The sequence below is a fragment of the Myotis brandtii genome, unplaced genomic scaffold (assembly GCF_000412655.1).
Source record: "Myotis brandtii unplaced genomic scaffold, ASM41265v1 scaffold131, whole genome shotgun sequence".
Taxonomy (NCBI): domain Eukaryota; kingdom Metazoa; phylum Chordata; class Mammalia; order Chiroptera; family Vespertilionidae; genus Myotis; species Myotis brandtii.
The window spans coordinates 537,716-557,186 of NW_005354632.1; the positions used below are offsets into that span (position 1 = coordinate 537,716).

General features: G+C 48.6%; 1 protein-coding gene across 1 annotated transcript in view; it reads right to left on the minus strand.

The window, feature by feature from the left end:
* Positions 1-16,939, minus strand: part of PTGFRN (prostaglandin F2 receptor inhibitor) — a 46,332-nt gene extending 29,393 nt beyond the window's left edge. The window contains exon 1 of the mRNA XM_005860089.2: positions 16,870-16,939. Coding sequence (XP_005860151.2) covers positions 16,870-16,924 — 55 coding nt within the window. The 5' untranslated portion in view covers positions 16,925-16,939. The remainder of the gene's footprint in view (positions 1-16,869) is intronic.
* Positions 16,940-19,471: the final 2,532 nt, after the last annotated feature.

Here is a 19,471-nt window from a genome sequence, read left to right on the forward strand (position 1 = left end):
CTTTCAACAATAAAGATTTAAAAAAAAAAAAAAGTTGACCAGGGTTGACGACTGCCCCCAGGCATGAGACTCCCTCCCTGGTAGGGTCTCTATCCTTATTCTTAGTGCCTGCAGTTTGGGAGACTGATCCAGCTCCTTGTGTCTCCAATCCTGCTTCCACATGGCTCCCCCCACATGCCACTTCCCTGGTCCAAAGTCTTCAGGGCTCCTCATCACCTACAGGACACAATCCACCTTCCAGATGTCCCCACTGCGACCACCCCGCGTCAAGCCACCATCTCCCTCACCAGAAGCATTTGCCAACAACCTCCCAGCTGGGCTCCTGGTTAACAGCTGACGTTGTATGACATCATTACTCTGCTCAAAACATTCTAATCATTCCCCATTTCACTCAGATAAAAGTCAAAATCCTCCCAGAGGCCACACAGAAAAAACCTCACAACATCTGGCTTTTCTCAAACTTCCTGCTCCTCTCCCTCCGGCTCCCTCCACTGTATCTCAGCCATGCACTCCTCCTACGGTTTCTTGCACAAAGCAGATCTGCTGCAACCGCAGGACTTTTGCACGGCTCCTCAGTCCAGAGCCCTTTCACTCGCTCCCGGCTTCTTCACCAGCTTCAGATCATTATTCCAATGTCACCTTCGTAGGAAGCCCTTTCCTAACCACACTAAAACCCCACCGCCCCATTCTTCCTCCTGCCAAATTTTCATCTTCTCACTTACCACTAGTACACTTTATGTACATTTATATATTTTTACTATTATTTATAGTCTGTTTCTTCCCACTAGAATGTAAGTTCCATACGAACAGTGGTTTTGTTTTGTTTTTTTGGCCTGTTTTGTTCACTGCTGAATGAATGCCAGTGCCTACTCCAGGGCCTGGTACATAATAGTTGTTCAATAAATATTTGCAAAATGAGTGGCTGAATAAAAGGCATACAAGATCATGCATGGTCTGGCCCATGGCTAGCACTCTAGCTTCTTCTCCAACTATTCTCCCACCCCATAATGCTTATACTCCAGCAAAACAAATCACCCTTCATTTTCTGGACATGCCATGCTCTTGTGTGCCCCGTGGCCTCTGCCTCGGTGCCCGTGTCAGCAATCTCTCAGCCTCTTGCAAGAAGCAGCTCTAGCGCCACCTCCTCTGTGAAGCCTCCCCTCTTCCCTGGGATCAGCAGGCACTCCTGCCTCCACGTTCCAGCTCAACCTGAGACAGTACCTCCGACGCCGGCTCTGTGATAGTGCCGCTGGGGAGAGTGAAGCAGATAGGAACAGATGCTCGAAAGATCAAATTCTAATCTGAAAACATATAAACCCGAGCTGTGTCTTGCATGCAGAACTCAGCTGTCCCCTCAGCCATGCAAATCAAGTTTTTAAATTCTGGTAACAGAATTTCAACTTACTACAAGCAATCTGGTATTCAGCAGATTTCCCTTAATAGTGTTAAATAACAGCTAATAATATTTTTAAATAAATATAAATGGTAAAAAATAAAGCATATGGCTTTTTTTTCCGATCGGAAAAAAAAAATATCTGCATAGCTACACATTGCCAATTTTTGTCAAAATCCCTTTTAACAGTTGATAACTTAGGGGAAAAGAATAAAACTTTCCTCTGGTTTTCTAAATTCTACCAGCATTTCAAATTGAGAGTCCCAAACACATTGCTATTTGAACTATTATTAGTTTAGTTCTTCACAAAATGTCTTTACTAAGTGATGATTTAAAGCATTTCTTTATCACCCTTTAAAGTAACATTGGGGATATTGTTGTGTTGTTCAATGACATAAAAATCTGTATAATAAAATTCCCTTAGAATTAAGTACCAGAAAAAAATACCTGTTGATGGACCATTATACATTCTTTCCCCAGAGGATAAGACTAACTAGTTGAGTACCATTGATACTCAAGACAAAATAAGTTTTTTTTTTCTTTTTTTGGTAATTTTCACCTGAGGATATGTTTTCTCTATTGATTTTAGAGAGAGGGTAAAGGGTGGGGGGAGGGGAGAGAGGGAGGGAGAGAGAAGGAGAGAGAGAGAGAGAGAAAGAGAGAGAGAGAAAGAAAGAGAGAGTGAAACATCAATGTGAGAGAGAAACATAGATCGGACGCCTCCCCCTCATGCCCCACACAACCTAGGTCCTAGGCATATACCCTGACTGGGAATTGAGCCCACAGCCATTCCGTGTAGGGATGACGCTCCAAACAACTGAGCCACACCCAGTGGTACTGAGGCTTCGATGCCAAACCATTAGCAATCCCAATGACTAAGTGGCCCAGCACATGCAATGCCCTGATTGGGTCAGACTCTCTTTGATAAGTTTCAGAACCCTCCAGTGCCTCCAAACTTCTGTTTTAAACATTTCTAAGTCTACAAAAATAAAACCAAAATAGCCAAAAAATAAAACCAACCAAAAAAGACAAACAAACAAACAAACCCAATACAATTGTTACTACTAATATCATCTCTCTTTTCTCTTCCAAGTCCCGTGTTCCCCAAAACATATTAAAGTCATGTGTCCTTTTGTACCTTAGCTTCAAGGAAGTCCTGGCTAAATATGATGGTCAACAATGGAAACCACCCATAGTTTAAATTTCTCATAATTACCTCCCTCTGCCTTCCCTGCTGTCCTGTACTTTTGATATTTTTACTCTTCTTTTAAGTTTTCTATAGCATGTACATATGTATTTTACTACAAATTGTCTCAAATGCTTTTTTGGGGGATGGAGTAAGAATGACATAAATTTCAAAAGACCAATTATTGGGATTTCCACTTCCAGGAGACTTTCTCTACCTGCTATGACAGAGTAGCTTATGTCAGACCAACTCCTTTCCTGAGAACAACTACAAAACATGGATACGTTACAAAAAAACCGATGACTGAATGCACCGCTGAGCAGGCCAGGGTCAAGGGGGCAACATCACCGACCCGACAATGTCCACTGCTTTTTCGTTGGAGATTCACCAACTGTGAGAGGTTTAGGTCAGAGACTAAGTCAAGTTAGTAGCTCAGAGCTGTCAGCACCTCATGGGGCCAAGAAGACAACTGAAGTGCAGGCCCGCGAAGAAAGCCACAATGTGAGGGGTCCAGGTCCGAGGGGAAGAGGCCCCGCAGGGAAATGAGCTGACATCACTTTTCCCCTCTAGGAGACGAACATTATGAAAGCTGCCTGGGGTGGGCAGTGGGGTGTGAGGGGCTGAGAAGCTAAGCACAAAGTCAATGCTAAGAGGCTAAAAGGTTAAGCAAAGTAATTACCCCAGACTTTCAATGACAACCCTGGAAGGGCTATGTCCTTGGAGTAAGAGTAAAGCTCAAAAAACAACTAGCTCCCATCCAACTGAAATCCAGTCTCAAAGCATCTCAATTCCTCATGGGATTATGGTCTTACTTACTTCTTTTACCCCACAAGCCTAGCAGGAAAAAAAAAAAAAAGTAAATCTTGGGAAGAAGATAATATACAGAGTCTCTATCATTTTTCAGGATTCAACCATAACGTGCCAGACATTCCAAACAACAGGACCAGATGACAGGAAACAAAAGAGAAGAAAACAGATGATAGAAACAGACCCATAAATCCAGACACTGGTGTTCTCAGACATAGACTTTAACTCCAATTAGTTTGCTAAAGAAAAAGACAAGAGGATTTCACCTCTTAACTAAAATCTATTGAAATTCTAGAACTAAAAACATAGATGTAATATCTGAAATTAAGAGCTCGATAAATGGATTTGCTAGCAGGGTAGGTGAGGTAGGAAAGATGTCAGTATAACTTATCCAAACTGAAGCCCAGGGTGTAAAAAAAGGATGAAAATACAGAAAAGAATCTAAGAGACACATGGGAGACAGTAAAAAAAGCTCAGACATGTGTAAGAGTCCCAGGAGGAGAAAGAATGTGGTGGGATTAGGCAGAGTTCATTTTTGAAGACATAATGGTTAAGAGATTTCTTAAACCAATAATAGACAGCATACCACAGATTCAAGAAGTGCTATGTACCTCCCTGGCTGCTGTGGTTCAGTTGGTTGGAACATTGTACCATACACTAAAAGGTGGCAGATTCCATCGCTGCTTGTGGTGCGTGCAGGAGGCAACCAATTGATGTTTTCCTCTCTCTCTCTCTCTCTCTCTCTCTCTCTCTCTCTCTCTCTCGTCAATTTAAAAAAAAAAGTGCTGCCCTAGCCGGTTTGGCTCAGTGGATAGAGCATCGGCCTGCAGACTGAAGGGTCCCAGGCTCGATTCCAGTCAAGGGCATGTACCTTGGTTGCGGGCACATCCCCAGTAGGGGGTGTGCAAGAGGCAGCTGATCGATGTTTCTCTCTCATCGATGTTCCTAACTCTCTATCCCTCTCCCTTCCTCTCTGTAAAAAGTCAATAAAACATATTTAAAAAAAAAAAGTGCTATGTATCATAAGCAGTATAGACACAAAGAAAACCACACCTAGCACATCACGGTAAACTGCTAACAGGCAGAGAAGGGAGCAACAGCACACTGACAACTGACTTTCAACAGAAAAGATGCTCATAAGCCCATGGAATGACATCTTTAAATTGATGAAAGAAAACAGCCAACCTCAAGTTCTACACAGAAAACATCCCTTAAAAAAAAAAAGTAATATAAATATGCTTTCCATCAACTTTCAACAATTAATTGAAAGAGAATTAATAAAAAGAAATGGTACTACAAAAATAACAAAAAGAAATACTAAAGGTGGTTCTTCTAATAGAAAGAAAGGTAGTAGAGTAGACAGGCATAAAGAGCAGAAGAAAGAATGAGCATGTGGGTAAGTCTACTGATTACGGATGCTATGCTACAACACCAGTAATGTCTTCTGAAACGTAAAATATATGAACAATTAAAATATGTGACATCAACAGCACGAAAAGTGAGGGAAAGAGTGGAATACACAGGGCCACCAGTAGACACTAATAAGTCCACAAAGCATGCTCTAATCCCTAGAATAACCATGAAAATGAAAGAATGGATAACAAACTAACAGAGGGCAGAGGGGGATGATAAAAAAAAATACTTGGTTAATCAAAGAATCCATTTCAGCTAAAAATCATTTAAGCATTTCTTAAGTACTTATTTTGTCATGTGTTCACTTTGACACATCATCAAATATCTCTCAACAGTAAGACTGGAATAATAACATACTGCATCTCCCTTATATGCCATGCACTGAGGTAGCAACTATTCATAATTCATTGTGATAAATCCACAGAACAGGACCATAAGGTTGGTCTTAGGATGCCACCTCTATCATAGAACTGAGGAAACAGAGGACTGAAATGGAGATTCGGGGAAGTTAATCAACTTGCTGAAGGTCATAACAGCTATTAAGTGGGGAGCCTACACCGGGCTTATCTGGCCTGTCTACACACTGCACGGTCAAGGCCTTCAACTGTGCTGCTGACATTAGCCCCGCCTGTTGTTGATTGTGTCTTTGCTCTGAGGAGGAAGGAGAAAGCTTGAAATTCCCTATAAAATGTTTCAAATTCTCCAAGGGCAATGGAACCAAATCGGCAGCAGAGTAACAGAAATGAGTTACTAAGAGAAGAAGTATATATTCTCAAGATGAAGTAGGTAGATGAGAGAAACAGAGAAATGGGACTGTTAAAAATACCTTCCAGGTTCTTTATTTTTTTTTTTCTTCCTGAAATACTACCTTCATTATTTTAAGCGAGACGAACTCTAACATCTCACACTTTCATAATCAAAAAAGGTGAAGGGGAACTTTCTTCCAAAGCCGTGTAGGAGGGCTCCTGGCAGCTCAGGGCTCTGACTTTTCGGCGGTACCGATAATTGATAATCAAGAGGCCACTGTTTCCAGATGAACATCTGCCTACCTTTGAAGTGCTTGGGAAGATAATGAAATGCCTCCGACTTTCTCCAGCCACGGAGAATGGATGGGGGCAGGCCAGAAAAGTCAGGCACGTTTTCCAAGGTAACCTATTCCTGCAACCTTTCCTTCAATAAGTGGGATTGGCAACCGTGAGGCATCATTAAGAGAGACGAGCTAATAAAGGCTAAACTGAATTTATCTACCCTCTCCCACCCCCTCATGGTATCCATGGGAAATCGATTTTATTTCTTGGGTTATCACCCACATGATTCTAAATCAAGACCTGCAGCGTCCAGGCCAAGGATTTTTGCAACGGCTCAAATTTTACCGTCTCGCTGAGCTGCCTAGAAGCAAACAGCCTGACTTTCCAATCTGAGCCATTTGGAAATATTGGCAGTTTTGAATCCAGGGGTCCAGGCAGAGCTGAAATACTGACACGAAAGAGCTTATGGTATTTTGGTTTGCCTTATAAAAGGACACCTGAGTCCCCTTGCCTGAAACCTTACCGGGCCTTTAAGAGAGACCAGAGCCTATGGGTTTCCACAGGGAGCTCCCAGTCCTCTGCGAGCTAGAACTGAACACAGAGGTCAAGCTCCCAGTCCGCTGCGAGCTAGAAGTGAACAGGGAGGCCAAACTTGTAAAGCTTTATGGAGCCTTTCTTGGCGTATCTGACTCAACTAATGAAAAAACCTTTGTCTCTTCCCGTCTGCCACCGAGAGGCCCGGCAGGGAGGGACTGTGCCAGCTTCATCTAGACAGTCCCTAAGTGATGAACATGCAGCAGTGTGCGCACCAAACAAGTCACAGCCAGCAGAGAATGCGCAATGAAGTCACATATGGCAGGACTTCAAAATCCCATCTGAACGCAAATAGGTTCTACTAGAGCAGGTCTGATAATCATTTTTTTTTAAGGTTCAGCTAAGACCTCCCGGACATACACTAGACAAATATAATGTTACTCATTCAACAAACAATATTGAGCAAGGGGCCCCCGTGCCAGATGACGCCCGAGAGAGAGGCAAGTCAGCCCCTGCATCTTCTTTTGAGTGACTCATGTGTGATGTGCTGAGGGTCAGAGGTGCGCTTAGAAACTGTGATATAAGGAAGGATATAAGTCACCAAAGAGAGACACGAGCCAGTGACACGGAATTCAAAGTGAGGGTGTGCCCACCCAGAAAGGTTAGTGAAAAGCTGCATGCACTGTCAGCATTTGAATGGGGCCTTTGGCTGGTGGGGGCGGGGAGGGGAGGTTGGACAGCATGTATTTCTTGCCCGTGTTCTTCCCTTGGCTGAAACAAATAACCCAGCCCGTCTCTGCCCAGCAAAAAACTAGTCCAGAATGTTCTCCTGTTCTCTAAGCTTTCTACTTAGTCCAGACTTAATGTGCTCACGCGCATCCACCTTGCAGAAGCCATTCCTGATCCTCCCCCAGGCTCAGTCCCAGCCCAGGTGGAGTTCAGAATGTGCCCGCTGAGGGTCAATGGGCACGGCTGCCAGGGTCACCCGGGCATGTCTGCCTCCCTTGCTGGACTGTGAGCCCCTTGAAGGGGCAGAGGGCTGGTTCCCTGCTCATCATCACGTTCCCAGCCCAGCGACGTGCCTGGTGACGTCATGACTGCACGAGCTTCCGCAAACTGGGATTTTAGAGGCGGAATTGATCTCTGGACCATCACCTAGGTGGGTTATGACAGGAGTCATTAGTCTCATTTATATCAGAAATGGCTCCTCGTCAATGAATTTTCAAAGCTCTTTGCTAAGCTCATCACAGAAAGTGAAGAGCGTGTGGTGAGAGAAACACACATCAGTCCAGAGAGCAATTCTCAGTACCCCAAAAGTGATGCAACCTCAGTGCTCCAAACCCCAAATTTTACCCCGTCAGTTTTATTTCACTCTTCTTTGGGGCTTGAGAAGCCAATGAGCTGGGTGCTGTGGATCTTACAAAAGGTTCCCAATCCAGACAGGCCACTAAAGCCCAAGAATGGACGTACAGGTAGAGAGGAGACACAGGTAGTGATACAAATAGGTATAGAGGATTACGTCAGTCATCTGCAAGAGCATCTCTGTCTACACTAGTCCAGAATGTTCTCCTGTTCTCTAAGCTTTCAGCACTTTTCCCCCTAACAATCCCTGGACACTTCTGCGATGCCACTGCTCTTCCTGTGTAAGTCACACTCCACATCCAGACCGGCATCTACAGGAGTCGAGGGGCTGTCCTCGTGGGCCCAGAGCTCTGGGATAACTTCCGACACAGCGCTGAGAATAACCAGTGGTTATGAATGAGGCAGCCGGCAGCCCATGTACCGGCTGCAGCATCACTGCCCCTTCCCTCGATGTGGCCAGAGCTGCTGCTACAACAGTGAGGACCAGCAAGAGGGCTGCGGCCCTGGGCGCACGTGCTGGACCGGAAGACGTCTGCTCCTCCTCCCCAGGAACAACCGAGTGAGGCCCAGAAGGGAGCGGTGCCAGTGGGGATGGGAGAGGTTGTGCCGCCCGCACAAAGCAAGGAAGGGGTGGAGGGAGAGGAGAGACAATGAGGAGAAGCCTTGAGTTTGTCTTTCCCAGGAGCTGCCGAACAAGAAGCTGAGGAAGAACGGCAGACTTCATTCTCTCCTACCCGACCCCACAAACATACGCCTTAGAAAGGAAGTCACCAGCAATCCTTTCGGAAATACTAATAAAAAGACAGTAAGCACACCTTCCAAAGATAGTAAGGACACATCCTAACCTCTGTCCCCTTTATGACTTAAGGTCCACGATTCTATATACAGACTTCATATATGTCACATGTTGCATATATTACAGATGTAGAAGTATATATGAGACAAATTAACATAGAAATGAATCTCATTCGAAGACTTGAATTCCTAGGCATCGAGATAAAAGCAGACATGGTCCTGCTGTCAGGGTGCTTACCCTCGGGGCTAGGAAGACCAGCACTCATCCTAACAGTCAGAGCATTCTAGTCCATGGCTGTGCGCTGAAGGCATGCGGGTCAGTGAGCCCACCGCAAAGGAACTGGCACAGGCTGGTCCGTGCCACGGGCAGCAGCACCCGGGTCAGAACGGGCCCCCCTGTCTCCCGGAAGTGAAGCTTGAGTTCCCAATGGAAATCGTTCCAAGATGAATCAAAAACAAAAGAGGGGCAACTCGGGCATAGATTATCCAGTCGTTTCCAAGGACACGGAATGAGAGGCGCTTGGGAAAACTTCAAGGAGTCGTCAAAATTTGACTCTGTGCTCAGTTTCCACGCTTGTGTTTTGTTTTTTAAATATATTTGCATTGATTTCAGAGAGAAAGAAAGAGGGAGAGAGAGAGAGAAACATCAATGATGAGAGAGAATCACTGATCGGCTGCCTCCTGCACACCCCATCCTGGGGATCGAGCCCGCATCCCGGGCATGTGGCCTGACTGGGAATCGAACCGTGACCTCCTGGTTCATAGGTCGATGCTCAACCGCTGAGCCACGCTGGCCGGGCTCCACACCTCTTTGTTTTGAGGTCCAAATGCCTGCAGTGACCACACTGGACAGAACAGCAAGCTTGCCGCATCATTGCTGTTTTCTTAGGACCAAGCTCCCATCCTGCTGCGAGGTAACTCCCTAAGGCCTTGGGTCCCTGAGGGGACAACTGGGCAGTGATATACCACCTTGAGGTGCGGGCGCAGGGGTACCCTCCCCGGTTACTTATGAGCCAGGAAAGACACGAAGCTTTCGGGACTCATCCTGCTGTTTCAGATGAAACTTGCTTGTGGGATAAATTGTTATTAATGTAGGACTCTGATGAATAGACCACATGATTGTATAGAGCTTGTTTCCATAGAAAACCCATCTAAAATCCCCCATTCTTCCTCTGAAACTTACCCGTGCCTCTTACCAGGTGATAGTCCTTAGAAGAAATGCTCTGATAAACTACCTAAGGGGAATATCAGTAATTGTTTTATGAGCCATTTTCCTTGTAAGAAACAACCAAAAATAGGATTATGGCCTGACGCATCACCTGAATTAGGCAGCGAGCTTCCTGTGAGCCCCGGCAGACCTCAGCAGCCTCGCCAGTGCGTGTGGGCTCTTAGCTGCTCTGCGGGCGCTGACGACCCCTTGCAGGGTGACTCTGCTCACCTTCTTTCTCTCCGCCAGCCTCCATCCTCGGAGTTCAATGCATCCCCGGAGTCTCTCTCACTGTTCCGGCTAATCCCCAAATGGGACACTGATCTACTCCTACCTACCACCGGTCATTTTCGTACCCGAAATGCTTTTCCTGCTCCCGGCTCAAACCACGTCCCAGTCCCACCTGCTCCATTCATGAAGGCCTCCCTTACTGTCAGCCCAGGCCTCCGTTTCATCCCCATAATTCCGACAGCCCCATATGCACAGCTCCCTAAAAACGCATCCGCTCGGATGCGAAACAAGCACCAGCCACCCATCCTGCTGTTCGGTGTAACTGGTTCGGCTTCCACATTGGCCTCCATTTCCTAAATCCTTTGCCGTCTCCCACAGTGTCTCGAATGTGGCAAAGGCTCCCTAAATGCTGCTCAATAAGTAAAAACTAAGACCACCAGGAAAAGGAGGAATGTCTCGGACTGCGGCCTCAGGTAACAGGGGGGCATCCATGTGTGCCTTTGAGCAACATGACTCAGCGCCCAGCCTGTGCCAGGCGCTGGGCCAGGCGCTAAGCTTGGTCTTCACTTGGAACTGGCTGTATGGATTTGTCCGTCAAAGATGATGGACTATAATGCCTTCTAATAAATAAGAAAACACTGGACGTGCCAGGCTTCGGAAAATGGAAAAATGAATAGCCATGCCAAAAGCCGTTTTGTTTTTAACTCCTCTCTGCAGCAGAAGCAAAGCACCGGCACCCTGGACAGACACCAAAGCCAGCTAGTCTCTGGTGCCCAGGACATGCTGGAGGGGCAGAGCCCTTAGAAAGCACCGGCCACCCCTGCACCCCCAGAATGGCCAAAGGCGGTGAGCCACGCCAAACAGAGCCGGGGACCCTCTCGGAGAGGGTTCGTAAGAAGCCGCGAGAATATCTGCATCCGCCACGAGCGAGAGAACGGCACTGGGCCAGGAGACTGGCTGCACCTCGAAGTAGGCGGGTGCGCTGGCGACTGGGTTTGCAAGCACAGGTTCCCAGCAGAATGGAGGTCTTCCAGGTTGGATCCTTTTAGTTGTCATTGCCTCCGACACCATTGTGAACCTTCCCCGTTCAGACTCAGGGATAAAAAGGAAGAAAGGCCCCAAACACCGGGAGCACGTTTCTTAGCCGATTAAGACTATTGGTGGGAGACGTCTGCTTTCAACTCCCCTGCCCTTGAGGAGGCATTTGGACACACCGAAGCTATCTGTCTTCTCGCCCTCGACTGGGGGGGTATTAAGAAAGGAGAGCCATTCTGGCCAGTTTTCTCAGTGGTTAGAGCATCAACCCACAGACTCAAGGGTCGAGGGTTTGATTCCAGTCAAGGGCACGTACCTCGGTTGCAGGCTCGATCCCCTGCCCCAGTCAGGGTGCGTGCGGGAGGCAACCAATCGATGTGTCTCTCTCACATCAATGTTTCTCTCTCTCTGTCTCTTCCACTCTCTTTAAAAATCTATGGTGAAAAATTTCCTCGGGTGAGGATTAACAAAAAAAACAAAAAAAAGGGAGAGCCTGTCGGGCATCAACGTCTGCCAGGCTCTTCCCTGGACGCGAGGGCCACGTGTGGAAGAAAACAGTCCCGCTCCTAAGGCTGGGCCTCGGTTACTCACCCCCAGCTGACTCATGGCTGATGTCCTCAATGAAACTTGCCCCAAAGTCAGTAATAAGAAACAGTCTGTCTCCTAGAAACGCCTTGCTGGTTCTATCGTTTCCCTGACCTTTCCCAGAAGTCCGCCTGCAAGCGCAGTCCGCCTGGTGGTGGGGACACCTCTGTAGCCTAGAGAACCCTGGGGGTGGGGAGAGCTGCCATCTCCCAGCACAGGGACGGGGCTGGAAGGAGGAAGCAGCTGCTGATAGTGACAGAATGACAAACAGTTCCCAGAGCCCTCCGAGGCCCCCGCTGCCCGGTTGCAGAGAGGTGCCAGGCAGGTGAGAGATAAGGAGCACAGGCTGCAGACGGGAGGGAGGCTGGGGAAGATGGGCCAGGAGCCAGGGCTGGACCCAACAGCCCATATGGCCCCACAGCAGGGGTCAGCGTGGACTCAAAGAGTTCCGGGGACGGAAGGGGACCTTCGGGGTCGGCTGCTGGTCCAGCCCCTGACGTTCCAGAGGCTAAGAGCTATTTTTCAATGCGTCCAAGGTCACAAAACTAGTGAGTGGAAGATCCAGGGCCAGAATCCAAGCCTCCTGTTCCAGAATACGAGGAAACAAATGTTCTCACATTGTGGCTAATTGTATCAATTCCTTTCTAGGTTTGCAAACATATGTTTGACTCTGAATAGCTAGACTAATGAAGAGGTGGAGCAGGGTGCTGCGGTTCTCATCTGGAGCCCGCCAACTGGGTTTAAATCCCAGCAGCTCTGCCGCTGACTGTGTGACCTTGAGCCGATTCCTTCACCTCTCTGTGACTCAGTTTCCTCATCTATCAAATGGGGTAATAGTACCTCGTGAGGTTTTGAAACCTACTAAGTGAGTTAATATATGGAGAGTGCAGTGCATGGCGTAACGTAAGTGCTATGTAAAAGGTAGGAAGGAATTTCTTAGGGAGGTTGGTTCCTTCTCAGCACACCTGTCCCCTAACCCCCGCTCATCTTAGCCACACCTTTTCCCTACAATACCTGGGGCTGATGCTTCTAAAAAGTCACACCACCGCCTCCTCTCCCAAGACCCTGGATGCAGAAGTTACTTCTTCTGGTCCTCACCGCCTACCTTCCTGGCCCACCCACTCCCTTGTGCCTCTGAATATGCTTTTTCACCCTCATCAATGCCCTCTGGCCCCTCAAACCATCTGACAAGTATCAGCCCTTCCAGCCTTACTCACCTGCCTCTCCCACCTGGACTCCTTGGAGACGAGTCTCCGTGAGGCAGCTCCCTACAGATTCCCGCATCCTTCATCCTCCCACCCTCATGGCATGGAGAGACCACACCATGTGATCCCGGGCTGCCAAACTTGGTGGGATTGAGTCAGGGAACCAGGCTGGCTGCCTCCACTACAGACCTAAGCCGACCCATCCTCATGGCTAACTGAATGGCTCCACCTTCCCACGGAGCCCACCCACACTCCTCTCGCTCTGACTATGAGCATGGCCTTGGCCTCACACTTCGCCCAGGAAGACCAGGCCACCAAATACTCTTGTGTGTCAAGCAGTCATCCAGACCAGGGCACTTCAAACGTCAGCAATCAGTTGAATCCCCCGGGGATCTGCTTACAACCTCTCACTTCCCTCCTCTTCAGTTGCCAAATCCAAGGCTACTCTTTGCCTTTCTCTCTCTGATTTTATAGCGGCATTTGACCAACCCTTCTTTAACAAGTCTACTCACACTCATCTCTGCTTGGCCTCTACCCAGTGCACTCCTGGTTCTTCTGCCATCCCCTGGCCACTCCTTCCAGAGCTCTTCCTTCCATTTCCTGTTCCCCAGCAGGCATTCCCAAGAACTTGACCTTGACCCTCACCTCCGTCATCCAGGTGGTGCTGCACATTCTGGCAACAACACCGACCACAGGTCTGGTGCATCCTGCCCCACCTTGGAGGGCAGATCTGAGTCAGCTCTGTCCACGGCAGAATCCCCGGCACTCGGGACAACGCCTGGCCAGGGTTAGTGAACACTCTCAGTATTAATGGAGTGAATAAATGGCCGCTCTCCAGGTCACCGAGCTTCTCAACATCCATCCTCAAACAGCTCATATCTCAAGGCCAGGTTGGGGCTAAGGGCTGTGATTCGCCAGGTAAAAGATGTAACTGCCAACCTCCATCACATCACAGCACACACAGGAAGCGATCACATCTGTATGGCTCTTGGGGTAACCACAGTGTCTGGTTTAGGAGCAGCTCTGACCTGTCAGCTCTGGGGGCTCAGGGCATTGGTAGCGCGACACAAATACAACCCACCTGAAACTCTTCCAGGTCCTTACCACCGCACAAAAGCCGGGAAGTCCTGGCCCAATCCAGCTCTGACTAAAAACGAGGAAGAGCCAGGATCAGGATGTTCTTGGCTTGGTGTCCCTTGTAGCACCTGTGAAGTAACCCGTCTCTGTGCACACTGCCTCTATTTTATTAGGATTCAAAGGTAGCACCCATTCCGAAATGTGCCCTGAACCCTTAAGCATGGTCCTAAGCCAGACTCCTCCTAGACCCGCCAGAGGGGATGGTACTCCATCCCCTGAATTATATGAGTGATGCAAACACTTTCACATTCCAGCTGCTTAGAAAGGTGCGAGGCAGGACGCAATTAAGGTCCCAGCGCATCGTATTTAAACTTGAATCAGGCTGCTTAGCGACTCCATAATCTTGCACCAACACTCGGGGAGCATTGTGGCGAAATCTGCATTCGGAGAACGCAGACGTGTACACAGTGTCATTATCTCTCGTCTACGCACCGGTCCAGGACAGCAGCAGCAGCAGCGACTGGGTCTAATCCCGTGGCTTCCCAAAAAACTACAGTTGGTGTGGGGGAAATCTTCCAAGATCTTAAAAAACCACCGCTGTGCCAAATGCAGCACTTGGCCTTTTCCAGAAGATAAATTACGGAGGATTTTTGCCAGTTCAAGTTATTTTCCCAAAGCAGAGCGTCAAATGGCCCTGCGATCCTGCCTTTAAGAAACCAATGCAATTAAACAGCAGAGCCATAAAATGCCCTGACAGCTCCCCCACCCCAACTTCGCTTGATAAAGTGAGATGCAGTCACACACTGACAGACGGGCGCACACCTTATTTCACTGCCAGACTCGGCGCCGATATGAAAACCTACGTTCGATCTCCGGGGTTAAAATCCGCTCAGCACTCCGTCACTACAACAGAATAGCCATATACACGCGGACCAGCCCGACTGCCCTGTAAGGAATGAGCACTGACACCGGGAGTTCCTATTCAGCAGGCTAATAAGAATAATTACAGCCAGGGCAGGCATTCATCAGCTTGGCAGATACAGGAATTCTGTTAACAAGGCTGAAATGAGTGCCAAGGAATCTCTGAAGGCCACAGCACTTCAAAGACCGCCAGGCGGGATGAATGCACGGGGGCTCCTCCTGCCAGGCTTCCTGCTTCGGCGCTTTCTGGAGAAAGCTGCATTTCGGTCCCTGTCCTCGGAGAAGGTGTGGGGACCTGCCATGGGGTTGCAGGAATTGTGTCTGGGCTACGCTCACCCCAGACCCTGTTATTTTTAACCACACGTTTGCTTTCAAACACCACTATCACCCCTTTTCCCCTAAACTAACCTCAAGAAATATACAGCATCAGGTGACGGGGCCCATAAGCCAACTTCTCCTTAGCAGAGTCAGAATGGAGTTCCGGAATGACTCTGGACAAGTGCCTTCGCTTCTCTGGGCACCAGTTCCTCACCTGGAATACGGAGGAAATAACGGTACCTCCCTCTAAGTGTTGTTGCGAGGATTAAATAAGAAAATAATATGTGAGAGCCTGATGCTTGTCTGCATGCACTAGGTCAGTAGCTATTTTCACTCTGTGCCTATATAGGTTCAGAGCCCTGTACAGAAGCTCTGAGAAAGAACAAGCAGAATATTCACTACACGGACACAAATACCTTACACAGGAGTGCTATGCCTGGGCAGTGGGAGGGTGGGCGCTTTTTTTAATCTTATATCTTTTATAACTGACACAGAGACTGCTCGCTGTTCTCCCAAATCTGTTCTTCTTGTCTTCCATAGTAGCTGGCACACGGCTGCCAGGCGACTCTGCATGTGCCAGCTTCCCTTGCAGCTACTGAATTCTATGGAACAGAATGTGTGCAGAAATGATGGGTGCCACTTCCAAGCTTGGCCATGAGGTCTCCATGGAGTCCTCCATGCTCTTTTCCCCTTTAAGGGGATAGAAAGACGGTGATGACAACCAAAGGAACCTTAGAAACTACTGTTACCCTACCTGGTTTGGCTCAGTGAATAGAGCATCAGCCTGCCGACTAAAGGGTTCCAGGTTGATTCCGGCCAAGGGCACATGCCCGGATTGAGGGCTCAATCCCCAGTAGGGGGTGTGCAGGAGGCAGCCAATCAATGATTCTCTCTCATCATTGATGTTTCTATCTCTCTATCCCTCTCCTTTCCTCTCTGAAATCAATAAAAATATTCTTAAAAAAAAGAAAGAAAAAAGAAACTATGGGTTGAAGACCATGAACTGCCATCAGCCTGGTAGCCAGAATGGCTGTGTGGAGGAGGGATCCAACCCAACCTTTTCATCTGAAACATCCCCTCGGGCCTGCTAAGAAAGACACTTCTACTGTCTGAAGTTCTGTGCTTTGAGTCTACTTGTGAGAGCAACCTGGCCTGCCTAGTTAATGCCCTTCTATGTTATGTGAATTTTAAAATGTAGATGCAATGCTTTTGCCATTTAAAAACTACTTCAGTGGATTTGCAAATATTTTTTTAAAAGACACAAATTAAAAATATATTATCCTCCCTCCACAACCTCCATACCTTCCCTTCTCTAATTCATGCTGCAAACTAGAGAGGACTTACCCTCCTCAATCAGATTGCCATGTCCTGTGAACTTTCAATGGCTACCCGTTACCTACAGATAAAAGGATATATACATGTATCCAGAGCCATGGTATATCAAATACCTACTATGTGCCAGGCGCCCTATTAGTAACAGGGATACAATAGTGAATAAGACCAGCATGGTCCCTGCCCACAGGGGGTATAATCAGAGTGGGGACTGCAGCCAGGAACAGAGAACTGTGTACAGTGAGCTAAATAGGTGGGAAGATGGCAGCACCCACAGGGCCAACAAACCCACCCCTCATGGTCCAGACTTCTCAGCACAGCACAAAAAGCCCTCAGCATCCACCCCACCCCAACTTTCCAGCTTGCTCTCCCATTATATCCCCTCCTCCCCCTGTAGTTACACGGACCTTCCTTCCAGCCATCTCTGAAGAGCCACGCACCTTCACTCGTCCACACATGGTATACCTTTCCCCAGAGCCTGGAATGCTCTTCCATCCTTTCTTTCAAAATTCTTATTGTCCTCAAGGCTCAGCTCCAGCACCACCTCTTTAGCAAAATCAACTCCAATCCCACATCAAAGGAATCAGCCTCTTCCTTGCATCCGACCAGCACTTGGTTTCTATGTAGGTATTTCCTTCTGTCCTGTAGCTAGCTGTTTTAGTACCCGTCCACCCACCCCGCCCCCCGATCACTCAGTGAGGCATCTGTCCGGACACTTACGGACTCTAATGGACCTTCGAGAAATGCTGTATTGAATGGATAAACAAGATGGGTCAGACACAGGGACCAGGAGGGAAAACTTGCTCCATGAAGCTGCGTGGATGCTGATGTGCTGGTTAAGTTCATTAGGGAAGCTTCATGGAGGAAGCTGAGTTTTAGGAGGAAAAGGAAAAACAAAGGCCAGAGTAGAGAAGCAGGAGGGGCATTCCAAGGCCAAGGGAAATGATAGAGCCCGAAGGCTCATGGATAGACCACGTCAAGGATAGCAAACAGGTTCCTTAGGATGAAGTGTCCGAATCAGAGAGAAGACCAGAGGGGGGGTGAACACAAAGGGAAGCAAATCCTTGTAAGAAAGTCAGAAAGAACCTACATGCAAAGGATGGGCCTCCCAAAACTCATCCTTTAGGAAAATAATGAACGTAGAAGGGAAGCTGGAGGGAAAAGCCAACCGAGCCAATGGTGTGGAGAAGCATCAGGACCTGGGCTACAAGCGTAGCTGTATGAGCAGGGGGGACAGGACGGAGCTGGAGTCCGCGACGTGGGCAAAGCCACAGAACTGAGGGTCGGTGAGAATGTGGAGGTCAAAGAAAGTGACAGCAAGGTTATGCCCGAGTTGCAATACAAGAGGAAAGATGATCTTGCTTATCAACATATTAAGTTTCAGGAATCAGGACATTTTGCTCGAGTGGTACAACAGGGAGGGCATCCCAGAGGTCAGCCGGAAGCCAACCGAGGGAGAGTGTTGGGGGCAGAGTTATCAGGTTCAAGTTCGGGGAAGTGTTAGGAGAGAAGGCACTGGCTGGTGACACCACATTCCCTGTGTGCGGTTAACGAGAGATGCCCAGGCAGGGCAGGAGACACTGGTATACAACCAAGACTTCCCCAAGCTGTGTTCTCCCCACTTCTAGTCTCTCTTTGGCCTGACTTCTTTTCAGTTACTCAAGGGCATTTTTTTCAAGCTCCTACCAGACCCCAACACCTTCATTGGTATACAGGCTGTGGTGTGACCTGTACAACTCTAGGGGGAGTCATTCTCACACAGACTATAAAGTGCACACCAACTCCTAGAGTTGAGCAGTGCACAGTCTGTGCAACCATTGGCCACCAGCAGTGTACCACATCCGTATACCTTACACGGGTCACAGAGTGAAAGGGGAAGAATAGAAGCTCTAGGATCCCAGACCATAGAAGACATGCCACAAAATAAGTGACAGATCTGGAAGCTTTCTGTACACAGTGGCAGCCAAGGAGAGGGGGCTGGGTCAGCTCTCTTGGGGAGTGAGTTCCAGAAGACCCCCTCCGAGGCCAAGGAAGAAAACATGGCAGCTAGAAAGGCTGGCCCCACAGGAGCGGGAGTCACGGGTGTGGGGCCATGTGAGCCCTGAGGCCAGCAGGACGGGAGTGGCTGTGTAAGGCCTCCACTGGGACCCTCTGACCGTAAGTGCAGAGCAGTCATTTAGCGCGTGCACAGCTGGGGCCCGGCTGGGACAGACACCACATGCCAGTGCTCTGCAAGATTCTGACCGCTCTGCCTTCTCAAGGGGCTTGGAAGGAAACCCGTGGTCAGGTCTCGGGATTCATTCTGTTCTGGTTGACACAGACCCAAAGGATCCAAGAATATCCCGGCATTTCAGGGTCAGCCCTGGGTACCATGGTGAGCACGTAATAAGCAGATGTACCTCCGTGGTGGATAGCCACATGGTTATGGCAACGTAACCATTTCGGATAACCAGGCATATCTACGTGAAGATGGTGTCTGTGTGCATAGAATAAAAGGAAAACGGAGAGGGGAAAAAAAAAAAACCCACCCAAAATTCCTTGGGTGGGGTGAGGGTGCCGGGCCAAATTATCAAGAGGCGCCAAGGTTCGGGGAGGGTGGAAGGCAGGAGGCAGTGAAGGGAGCAAAAGTAACAGGTAGGAAAAGTTGGCAAGCTACGGATGCTAGGTCTTTGTGTGTGAATATGGAGGTAGGCAGCTTCCAGAATAAAAGAAAAGCCTGAGGCAGACGCTCTACCCACGGAGAACAGGACGGAAGGGCTCGCACACCCATTTTCACGGCAGCGCCCTGGGCCACCCAGTGACCTTCGTAGAAGGAAGTTGGTGGGTTCTCCCGCTTCCCTAGAAAGGCAACTCAACCTGGGTTTGCATGTGAGGAGCGGGTGAGCCGGGCTCGGAGATGGCGGGGCAGATCAAAGGCGCATATTTCCGCTCCGGAGCTGGGGATCCCGGCCAGGGACCGCAGGCACCTTCCGGCCCGGGAGTTCAAGGTGAGTCGGGCTCCCAGCGGCCAACAGGTAGGGAGGGCCGGGGGCAGCCGGTCAC